This window comes from Piliocolobus tephrosceles, chromosome 8 (genome assembly GCF_002776525.5).
Source record: "Piliocolobus tephrosceles isolate RC106 chromosome 8, ASM277652v3, whole genome shotgun sequence".
Classification (NCBI taxonomy): Eukaryota; Metazoa; Chordata; class Mammalia; order Primates; family Cercopithecidae; genus Piliocolobus; species Piliocolobus tephrosceles.
The window spans coordinates 9,350,169-9,362,277 of NC_045441.1; the positions used below are offsets into that span (position 1 = coordinate 9,350,169).

At 47.8% G+C, this 12,109-nt stretch overlaps 1 protein-coding gene across 3 annotated transcripts in view; it reads left to right on the plus strand.

Annotated features, from left to right (window-relative positions):
• The first annotated feature begins 2,211 nt into the window (after positions 1 to 2,211).
• The window catches only part of AGFG2 (ArfGAP with FG repeats 2), a 29,497-nt gene continuing 19,599 nt past the window's right edge, over positions 2,212 to 12,109 (plus strand). For 2 of the 3 annotated variants that reach the window (XM_026456642.1, XM_026456643.1), the window contains exon 1: positions 2,212 to 2,600. In XM_026456642.1, coding sequence (XP_026312427.1) covers positions 2,380 to 2,600 — 221 coding nt within the window. In that variant the 5' untranslated portion in view covers positions 2,212 to 2,379. The remainder of the gene's footprint in view (positions 2,601 to 12,109) is intronic. The other variant, XM_026456644.1, reaches the window with a different exon arrangement.

The following is a 12,109-nucleotide window of genomic DNA, read 5'->3' on the forward strand; positions in this document are numbered from 1 at the left end:
CGCCAGGCATGGTGGCAAACAGCTGTAGTCCCAGCTACTTGGGAGGCTGAGGTGGGAGGATCACTTGAGTCCAGCAGGCTGAGGCTGCAGTGAGCCATGATTGTGTCATTGCACTCCATCCTGGGCGATAAAGTGAGACCCTGTCTCAAGAAAAAGAAGTCATTGTTTTAAAAATGGTGACTCTCAGGCCTCTGAGCCCAAGTCAAGCCATCGCATCCCCTGTGACTTGCACGTATAGGCCTAGATGGCCTGAAGTAACTGAAGAATCACAAAGAAGTGGAAATGCCCCGCCCCGCCTTAACTGATGACATTCCACCACAAAAGAAGTGAAAATGGCCGGTCCTTGCCTTAAGTGATGACATTACCTTGTGAAAGTCCTTTTCCTGGCTCATCCTGGCTCAAAAAGCTCCCCCACTGAGCACCTTGTGACCCCTACTCCTGCCCGCCAGAGAACAATCCCCCTTTGACTGTAATTTTCCTTTACCTACCCAAATCCTATAAAACGGCCCCACCCTTATCTCCCTTCGTGACTCTCTTTTCGGACTCAGCCTGCCTGCACCCAGCTTTATTGCTCACACAAAGCCTGTTTGGTGGTCTCTTCACACGGACGTGCATGACAGTGACCAACCCAATCTAAAGTACCCAACAAGTCGCCAGGCATTGTGGCTCATGCGTGTAATCCCAGCACTTTGGGAGGCCAAGGTGGGAGGCTCACTTGAGGCCAGGAGTTTGAGACCACCCTGGCCAACATGGTGAAACCCTGTCTCTACTAAAAATACAAAAATTGGCTATGTGCGGTGGCTCATGCCTGTAATCCCAGCACTTTGGAGGCTGAGACGGGCAGATCACGAGGTCAGGAGATCGAGACCATCCTAGGTAACACGATGAAACTCTGTCTCTACTAAAAATACAAAAAAAATTAGCCGAGTGTGGTGGCGGGTGCCTGTAGTCCCAGCTACTTGGGAGGCTGAGGCAGGAGAATGGTGTGAACCCGGGAGACAAGGCTTGCAGTGAGCCGAGATCGCGCCACTGCACTCCAGCCTGGGCAACAGAGCGAGATTCCGTCTCAAAAAAGAAAAAATAACAATAACAATAATAATAATAATACAAAAAGTATCCGGGGGTGGTGCCGGCTGCCTGTAATCTCAGCTACTCAGGAGACTGAGGCATGAGAAATGCTTAAATTCAGGAGGCAGAGGTTGCAGTGAGCCGAGATCGTGCCACTGCAGTCCAGCCTGGGCAATAGAGTGAGACTCCATCTCAAAAAGATAAAGTTAAATTTAAAAATTTAAAAAGTACCCCAAAAGTCTTTTCCAAGACTTGATTTTAATTATCTGCATAGGATTTATCACTAACTGGTGATTCTTTAAGGTGTTTGCTTCCCCCTACTAGAATGTAAGCTCTACAAGAATATTTTGTTTGATTGCTTCGCTGCTGTATTCTATTCCCAGTGTCTAGAACGTGCCTGAAACCTAGCAGACACTCAGTGTTTGTTAAATGAATATTCGAATACTAGTCCATCTACTAGGAGGGTTAAAGGCAGGGTTTCTAAAGTTGGAAGACCCAGAATGGAATCCTGGGCCACATACTCGTGTGATCTGCCGCAAGTTGTGGAACCTAAGTGTGTAAAATGGGGATTCCACCTCTGTGATAGGCGGAGCGAATGAAATGACATGTATAAAGCACTCCCTTAGCTCCGTGGCTCAGGAATTAGAGCACTGGTCTAGTAAAGCATTCTTGCTCCCTCTCTCTCCCTTAAGCGCTCTCTTCTTTCCCCCTCCTGCTCAGCCCCTCACATGGCCACTTCTCTTCGGCTTTGCATGACACTCTAGAGTCTAGAATAAGCCTTTAAAATTTGCCGGGAATTAACGTCATCAGTCGGGAGGATCACAGCTACGCACGCGCGGGGCACCTCCTCTGTATCGCGCGCTAGCTTTGCAGCCCCGCCAGCCAATCAGAGTTAGCGTCAAAGAACGAGTGCCGAGGACTCACCAATCGGAACTAGGAGGCGGGCCGCGGTGGAGGCAGTGGCGAGAGGGGGCGGGGACAAGGAGAGGGCACGCACAGTTCTCGCTGCCGGGGTCTCTGCCGGCCAATAGGAGAGGCCTACGGTCTGTAGGCGGTGGGGCGTGGCATTGGCGGCTCCAGCCACGGGAGGCCGTCCCAGGGCGGGCCAATCGGAATAAGGAGGTGGGAGAAACCTAGCCAATTAGCGTGCAGGACGGGCAAGGAGGGTGGGGGGCGGCGGAGTCTCTGCGGACACCGCCCGCTCCCTAGTTTCTGTCAGGGAAGCCGGGCGTGCGGAGGCGGCTGAGGAGGCGGGAAGGCGGCAGTGGTTGAAGGGGTGATTGCTGACTAGCGGGGAGGGAGTGGGCAGCGATGGTGATGGCGGCGAAGAAGGGCCCGGGCCCGGGCGGCGGGGTCAGCGGAGGCAAGGCGGAGGCGGAGGCGGCCTCGGAGGTGTGGTGCCGTCGGGTGCGGGAGCTGGGTGGCTGCAGCCAGGCCGGGAATCGCCACTGCTTCGAGTGCGCCCAGCGCGGGGTCACCTACGTGGATATCACCGTGGGCAGCTTCGTGTGCACCACCTGCTCCGGCCTCCTGTGAGTGACCGGGAGGGAGTGGCCGAGGTCGGCGTGGGGGGACCCCGGGGACCCGAGGACGGGGTGGGGAGGCCGGGGCTCTGGGGCGCGAGAGAAAGAGGCCGAGGTGAGGGGCGGCGGGGAGGTCAGGGAACGCGCCGGCTGTGGGGACGGGGTCGTCTGTTGCAGCGGTGTCGTGGGGAGGGGAAAGGGCAGGGGAGAGGAAGCAAGGCCGGAGTCGCGCTGCGGAGAGAAGGGTGGGGGTGCAGAAGGACGCCCGGAGAGGGACCGAGAAAGTCCCCGAGGGGGGCGAGGCAAACTGTAAGTGGGGAGGGAGAAAGTGCGGAGGATGGAAGGGAACCCGGGGTGGGATGGGGTGTCGGGACTTAAAGGGCCAGAAAATGACATGCACCTTTAGAGGGAACTTCATGCAGGTGGAAAGCAAAAAGGAAAAAGGTGGGGAAAGCCGGCCTGGAGATGGACGAACACCTTTCTTCCTTCGGGCTTGTGTTCCTGCTGGAGTGTGAGATGCGGAGGCCAGCTGAAACTTGGTTGAAATTCCTATGATTAGAGTACAGGATTTTAAAATAAAAAAAATTTTTAATAGGCTAATTAACCCAGATTGACAGCCTAGAGATAGTAGCGAAGGGAGCCATGGTCCAGAGTTTAGGTGTAGATACTAATCTTAGCAGGGCTTTGCAATGTTACCCAGAAGGTAAAACTCTTATGAAGTCTAAAAGATGAGAGCCAATGGGTTACCCTGGTAGAGAGCTTAGCTTTTTCAAACGTTTGCACATCTAGGTGAGCCATCCTGAAGGTTAATCATTTACACCTTTAAGCTCCCTGTTGCCATGGCTGGATCCTGGTGGTAGCATCCAGGAAACTTTCTAGATTTTGGGGGGGCTTTGGTGCATCATCTGAGTGCTACACTTGGCATTGGTACTGTTCAGTCATGCCAGAGTGAATTTACAGCCACAGTTCTAGCCTAGATTTCTGGCTATATAGTAAGCCCCCCTCCACCCCTCTCTGCACTCCTCCTACCCCCAAATTAAAATATTATTTGGTGGCCGGGCGCGGTGACTCAAGCCTGTAATCCCAGCACTCTGGGAGGCCGAGACGGGCGGATCACGAGGTCAGGAGATCGAGACCATCCTGGCTAACACGGTGAAACCCCGTCTCTACTAAAAAATACAAAAAAACTAGCCGGGCATGGTGGCGGGCGCCTGTAGTCCCAGCTACTCAGGAGGCTGAGGCGGGAGAATGATGTAAACCCGGGAGGTAGAGCTTACAGTGAGCTGAGATCCGGCCACTGCACTCCAGCCTGGGCGACAGAGCGAGATTCCGTCTCAAAAAAAAAAAAAAAAAAGATATTATTTGGTTAGATGCATGATTAACATCTGATATCAGGCCTGGATCTCTGTTTTTTTTAATAAGTTTGTCAAGGTATTTATTTTGACAATTTTTTAGTCTTAAGACTGTTGTTTTTGTTTTGTTTTTTTAAAAATGCTTCCCGGCCGGGCGCTGTGGCTCACTCCTGTAATCCCAGAACTTTGGGAGGCCGACGCAGGCAGATCATGAGGTCAAGAGATTGAGACCATCCTGGCCAATATGGTGAAACCCCAACTCTACTAAAAATACAAAAATTAGCTGGACATGGTGGTGCGCACCTGTAGTCCCAGCTACTTGGGAGGCTGAGGCAGGAGAATCACTTGAACTCGGGAGGTGGAGGTTGCAGTGAGCCAAGATCATGCCACTGCACTTCTGCCTTGTTGACAGAGCAAGACACTGTCTCAAAAACAAACAAACAAACAAACAAACAAACAAAAAAACCATTCCCTGTCTTGATACCTTTAGGAGCCAGGGAGCAAGAAGTATTGTTCTTGCAAGACAGATGGGAGAACAGAAGCAAAGAGAGGTTTTGTAACTTATCCAATGCCATATGGGGGTTGCTGTTTCCAACACTTGTTGTTTGATATTAGTGATGATCATGGCAGACCAGCAATGAGGATTTAGTTCTCCCAAGATGCAGTTTGGAATTATTTACTTCATTTTAACCTCCTTTGCTAAACCTCTCTGGGTTCTGATCAACCTCACTTGTGGGTTGTAAGGATGAATTCAACTTTGGTCTAAGTAAAAGCCATCGTGGCTCTTGGGATAATGATTGAGAACCCAAACAGTAATGTGTCATAAACTGAGATAGACTCAAATGAAGCAAGAGGATAGAGACTGGGAAGTGGGTGAAGAACTCTGGGGACAGATTGAGCAACGTTTAGGAATATGTATGGGGTCGGGCTCAGTGGCTCACGCCTGTAATCCCAACACTTTAGGAGGCCAAGGTGAGCAGATCACCTGAGGTCAGGAGTTTTGAGACCAGCCTGGCCAGCATGGCGAAACCTCATCTCTACTAAAAATACAAAAATTATCCAGGCATGGTGGCAGGTGCCTGTAATTCCAGCTACTCAGGAGGCTGAGGCAGGAGAATTGCTTGAACCCAAGAGGTGGAGGTTGCAGTGAGCCGAGATCGCGCCACTGCACTCTCCAGCCTGGGTGACGGAGCGAGACTCTGTCTCAAAAAAAAAAAAAAAAAAAAAAAAAAAAAGGCGTATGTATAGGGTAAAGTAGAAAGAGAAAGAGCTGATTCCTGAAGATCCTGCTATGAAAAGGGAAATCTCATTAGTCTGAAGAGAACTAAAGAGAAGCGGAAGGATGAAACTGATGGATAAAATTGAGTAAGTGGGAAGTGCTTACTCTTTGTTATCATTATTTTGTTATCATTATTTTGTTATCATTATTTTGTAGATCTTTGTTAAAGTGTCCCACAGATAACATTTCCCTTATAATACCCCTCAATCAGGACACAAAGAAAGCTAAGTATCTGGGACACATTAAAAACCTGGTTTCTTTTTTTTTTTTTTTGAGATGGAGTCTCACTTGCTTAGGTGGGACTGCAATGGTGCGATCCCAGCTCACTGCAACCTCTGCCTCCCAGGTTTAAGCAATTGTCCTGCCTCAGCCTCCTGAGTAGCTAGGACTACAGGTATGCACCACCACATCTGGCTAATTTTTGTATTTTTAGTAGAGATGGGGTTTCACCATGTTGGCCAGGCTGGTCTCGAACTCCTGACCTCAAGTTATCCACCCGCCTCAGCCTCCCAAAGTGCTGGGATTACAGGTGTGAGCCACGGCACCCAGGCTGCTTAGCTTTTTGGTAAAGCATTATGAGACTAAATCAGGGAGTGATTCTCACGGTGGTGGATTTAGAGAGCATATTTTGGTGTTTGGGAAATGAGAAGCTAGACCAACCCTTTGTTAGCAGGAAATGAGAGTGAAGTGAAAGATCAAGAGGCTAGGCCAGTAAATGAAGCTGAATTGAAGGCATGTTGAGAGTTTAAGGAGAGAAATTTCAGGAGAAACTCTGCAAGAAAGCTGAAGTTTCCCTATAATTAACATGACAAGGGCGAGGCATATAATCCTTGTAAAGGGGTCTTACCACAGTATTACCTGTGTCCCTTTCATGTGCTGTGGGAAGGAGTGGGAGCTGGCAGGTGGGCTGTAAGGCAGAATGTGAGGCAGGGGATGCTTATTTCTGAAGGCATGGCTCCATGGTGGCACGGAGACCAATTAGCATCTTAAATCCGCATGATTGATTACCTGTAGATTAGGGTTTATCGTTGGTGGGAAGTGAAAATTGTGGTCGGCTGACAGCCTGCACGTTCATTCATTCATTTGGTCAGTCAGCACGAACTTATTCAGTGCCTGTCAAGTGCCAGACACTGTTTTAGGTACTGGAGACACAGTAGTGATAAAGTTTGCATTTTCACAGAGTTGACATCCTAGTGGAAGCCATGGACTATAAAGAAATTGTTCTGTATTGCTAAAAGCTGTGAAGTAAAATGAAGCTCTGTGGGTTAGAGTGATACCAAACTGAGGTATGATACGAAGATGATGATGATGATGATTATTATTATTATTAATAGTTGCCCAGGCTAGAGTGCAGTGGTGCGATCTCGGCTCACTGCAACCTCCACCTCTTGGGTTCAAGCGATTCTCCTGCCTCAGCCTCCCCAGGGAGCTGGGATTATAGGTGCCCGCCACCACGCCCGGCTAATTTTTTGTTTTTAGTAGAGAGAGGGTTTCACCATGTTGGCCAGGCTGGTCTCAAACTCCTGACCTCAGGTGATCCACCTGCCTTGGCCCCCCAAAGGGCTAGGATTACAGGCATGAGCCACTGTGCCTGGCCTTGAGAAGAAATATTCTTTGTTAAAATGAAGAGGATATTGAGGGAAGAAATTGAAATACCACACTTAGCATCATAGCCAGAGAAAGGAGACAGCAGGATGACATTATTTTAAAGGCTAATTTTCTGTTCAGTATGTTATAAATATGTCTCCTTCATAAGGGAATAGAGTCGTCCGGGGGCAGTGAGCAAACTTACTAGAATTCCCAGCTGGCTGGATTGGCCGATGTAGCAAAGTTGACGGTTCCTGCCAAAGTTGAATTTCCTAAGATCTGAAGAATAACACGTATTTTAATATTGGTGGGTGCGTATGACTCTGCCTGCATCCCTGCATGTATGAGCTCATTCTTGTTCTCTCTCTTTAATGAGAAATATTTTCTCAGCTGTAGCAAAAACCTATAGCGTTGGTGTGAGGGCTTGAGAGAGAGGCTGCTAGTTTCTGCTGTTCCTAAATTTACATACATACTGCCACAATTGTAGGTCCCACACCTGACCTAGTTTTATTCATTTGGTTTTCTTCCAGTACCTAATTTCCTTAACCTAGATGTGGATCTGTTTAATTTCCCCAACATACACATATGCTTGTTTGTTTAGTTACATTTCTAACTCTTGGAGGATGAATCTGTCATTTGAATCTTAAGACGGGGTAAAAATTGCTGCTAAAAAGCATCTATTTGCAAAGCAGTTCTTAAAATGTTCTTTCTTGTTCTGGTTTGCTTGAATGCTTCTGTGGATGAACTGTTCCTCAGAAAGAAAATGGATGTTGAGGCCTGAGATCTCATTGACATAAGGATGGACACTAACTTTGACACCCAATTTTTTCAGCAAAGTATGACATGTTTCCTTGATGTGGCTGTTTGGGTCCATCTTCAATCCATCATTCTTCAGGCGTTGGTAATAGATACTTATCTCTTCTACCCAACTTTACTGTGATAACAGGAGTCAGAATTAAGGTGGGCAGAGCTCTGGGCTGGGTGTCAAGAATGCACTTGACAGCTCTTTATTTGTGACAAGTTCCTGCCCTCCTTGTCCCTTACTTTCCCTGTCTGGTTTACTGATGGTTCTTAGTTGAAGCATTTTAATCTCCACGGGAGGAAAGGTATAATATGTTGTTCAATAATTCAGTACTTTTCCATCTGTCTGAGTTGGAGAGGTACACATGTACCTTGCCCCTGTTTTAGTCCCATCCCTCCATACCCTCCTCTATCATCTTTCATGTTGACCTCTGCTGGGCACAGGTGGATAGAGTCTCACTAAATTACAGATTTAGATGATGTTTCATAAGGGGCGCATGAACCACTTGAAAAGCCCCTAAGGAAGTAATAAATTACTAAAGGGATGAGAAGAAGCTCAACGGGGGGTGGTGAGAGAGGTGAGGGTGGAGGGAGAAATGTAAAAAGGATTGAGGTTGAGCCTAAAGGGAAGGGCGGCTGGATGCTATCAGGAGTCTATCTGACTCTAATCAACAGGACAGCTGCTTATCATTGCTGCTGAGGAGGAACAAAGGAAATGGATTGAAGCAGAATTTAGATCAGGAGGAGGTTGCCTAAAATTAGTGAAATTGACCCTGGAGCAGGGTAATAGGAGAGCCTTCCTCTTAGGGACTATTGAAAGTTCCTAACAGGGACTCTTCATAGCGATGTTTGCATCCAAGATAAGAGCTAAACTGGTTTAGGTGTACCCTGTTCAGAAGCAGAGGAGTGAAATCCCAGAGCAGAGAAACACGATCTGGGGCGTATGAATCTGAACACAAATGTTCAAAGGCAAGGATTTCCCAAGTCCAAATTTGGCACAAATGAAAAAGAACTTGGGTGCTGGGTGGAACTGGTTTTTTTCCATTGTTGACCTGGCAGAACTTTCTTATCTGAGCAGCTGAGCAGGTTTGATGCTTTTATGAAGCAAGATAGAAGCAAAAATATGGGCCAGCATGAGGGTGATGATCACAGAAAAACAAAAGGTGTGGTATTTGTGGAAATAGTACTATGCTTAATGGAATCAGAGGGGAGATGGGAGGGAGGGAAAGAGAGGACTGGGCAGACGTTAGCCACTACACATACAAGTGGCTTCAGCTGCCAAATAATTCAGACTACTTCAAATGCCCTTTAGGTGCCCTGTGAAAAAGAAACTGAAGTGGATAAAGACAACCTGACTGGAGTCTTGAGTCCTAGTAATAATGTACTTTCAATTGGAAAAACTTACTGTATTCTGAGAAAATAAATTGATCTTTGTTCCTCCCCAGCACTTCCTGGTTAGAAATACCAGAATGAATTTACTGTGATTTCTTCTTTTGGGAGGAACCTGAGAGTTATGTTGGGGAACTGGGTGCAAATAGGAGAGCTGGGCCTGTTTAATTCCAGGCCAGTGACTCACATCTGGTCCACTGCATGACCCTGGTATATACCCAGTGAAATGCAGCATACCTAGGCCACATGATTTTAGCTACCAGGAGGAAGGGGGCTCTTGTTTCTAAATTGCTTCTTTTGGCCAGCAGTGGCCTCTCTCTGATTCAGAAAGAAAAACTCTGACTCATAGGCCATGTAACCAGGCCCCCTTCCTAGGCTGCAGTGTTGCCTTGTAGAGAATTCTCCCTGCCCCCAGACTGTGGCTCTGGTTGTACAAAATCCAGTCTACAGACATCAAGGTCAGAGCAATGCTTTTTGTACTGTGCTATGGAAACATCCTGTTCCATCAGATTCATTTGGCCCAAAGCACCTAAATCATTTCTTATTTTCTCTGCCTTCCCATCATCCTATCACATCCGTCCCGTCCCCCCCTCCCACCCCGCCCCCACCAAAAATAAACTCTCTTAGTCCAGGCTCAACCATAAGTTCTGTTCTAAGCATCCCATCTTGATTGATGCCTGGGTTGAGTCCCGCCTCCTCCCCCTAACAAGGAAGCACACCTCCCTGTTTACAGTTCGCTGACAGTTCCTGGTTATCCATTCAGGAAATGTCAATGACCTTTTTGTGATAGGCTTAGAATCTGTTTTTCTAGTGTAAATATAATACGTTTTACCTTCCCCATGACCGTTTCTCTTCCTTCCGCAACTGCTGCATCCTGGAGTCACGTTCTCCCTGATATATCAGTGCCTGACTGAATAGAACCCTACTGCAGTAAGAAGTACCATTGTCCAGGCTTCCTGGGTTCTTCTTGTGAGCTCCTGGTGATAAGATAATTCGGTCCTATAATTTTTGTATCCCCCACAGTGCCTCCTATAATGCCTTGTGTTTTGGCAAAGTAAATTTTGTTTGTAGGAGGTGAAGGAGAAGACCTTTGAGATCACAGGGACAGTGAGGTCTGGCTAGACTTCAGAAAGCCCTGACATTCTGAAGGGGAAGGGCCTATTGGTTAAGGTGAGAAAGGGTATAAAAGCAGGCTGGCTAGAATTAAAAGCAAAACCAAACCAAGCCATTAGCAAGAGAGGCCTTAGGAGAGAGAACTGACTATCTCTGAAATGTGATCGACTACCTCTGAAATGTGATCAGAAGACAGTCTTTAGGGCAGATCGAGCTTAAGAGCTATTGTTTGATACGTAGTAACAAAGCCTTGCTTTTGTTTTTCCCTGAGCTTATCTTTCCTTGGGGGCATCAGTCCTCTTTGATATTGCTTGTCTTTTATAAGAGCATTTTTGATACCCTTTATACCTAAAGGTCTAGCAGCAGAATTGCTGCAAACAGCGTCAACTGGAGCCTCCAGTGTCCTGTCCTTTGTTAAAATCCCATAATGAGTAATTTATCATCCACAGGGTGGCCGCCCTTTACTGTTCACTGTGTACTGAGTCCGCCCACTCCCTGCCCTCCACCCCCAGCCCTCGCCCTGCTTTTGCTTACACGCTCACTGCCGTTCTCCCAGACTTGGCAGGAACACTTGGATGCTATGTGTGCACCTGTTAGTGTGAATGTATGTTTTCCCTACCTTCTTTGTGAATTTTCAGGATTTTCATCTGTTAAGTATTTTTGTCTCTTTTTCCCCCTTTGCTCTTCCTGAGGACGTTGTCAGCCAGGACCCTATTCTAGATTTTTATTTGAACAACTCGATTTGGCCATTTTTTTTCCATGAGAGTAAAAGTCTGAAGAGGCCTCATCTGCTGAGACTGCTTCCCTCCTGGTCCCAGGGTCTAGCTTGTTTTGATTCGGGCAGTTTTGTTTTAATCCAATGAGGGTAGTAGACCTAGACCAGAATACAACTTAAGGTGCAAGGACAGGGAAACCTATGAAGGCCTGCCTGGCTTGGCCCCAAGTTTCCTCTATTAGAACACTCCTGAGACCAGTTAAGTGGGGACAAGGAAGCTTTCTCTTCTCTTGTAATCTCCACAGGGTTCCTGGAGGCAGAACTGGATTCCCAGGGAGTTAACAGAACATACAGAGGAGGCACAAAAGCACTGCCACAGGATACATATTCTTCGCCCATGCCAGCCTCATAGCTCATGGTTGAACTTGACTTCTTGTTTTACTGGGAGTTATAGAAATAAGAAAGTCAAATATTTCTTTTCCTAGAGATGGCTTCCTGAAAGAGAGGGACCCTCTCCATCCCACCATCACTCCACCCTTCTGTGTAGACTCAAGGAGGGCCAGCCGGGCTAGAGACTTTTTTGTCACCAAATCCTGTCTTTGTTAGTATTATCAAGAATAGTCCTGGGCCTTCATTTTTGCCTTCCCTCATGCTTGAGGGATTTGTGTTTTTGTGGGCCCTGGTACCTTGGGGATGGGCTGCAGGTCTAAAGCAATGATAAAGTAGGAAATGGGAAGTGGTCACGCATCTGAGTTCCCAGAAGTACCCCCTCGACATACAAGCTGAACACTGAAACTACTGGGATCTGAGCCAGGCTAGAGGAGGCTTCTGGATGGGCAGGCTCTGCCTTTCCTCTCCGGAACGACTGGGATCACAGGGTGTTCCTTTCCTGACTCTCTCTTCCCTGTCTCTTTGGAGACTTCTTTTTTTTTTTTTGTGGTGGGAGCGGGGCGGGGGGACAGAGTCTTGCTCTGTTGCCCAGGCTGGAGTGCAGTGGCGTGATTTCAGCTCACTGCAGCCTCTGCCTCCCAGGTTCAAGATATTCTCGTGCCTCAGCCTCCTGAGTAGCTGGGATTACAGGCGTGCACTACCACACCCGGCTAATTTTTGTATTTTTAGTAGAGATGGGGTTTCACCATGTTGGCCAGACTGGTGTTGAACGCCTGGCCTCAAGTGAGCTGCCTGCCTCAGCCTTCTAAAGTGCTAGGATTGGCCGGGCGCGGTGGCTCAAGCCTGTAATCCCAGCACTTTGGGAGGCCGAGACGGGCGGATCACGAGGTCA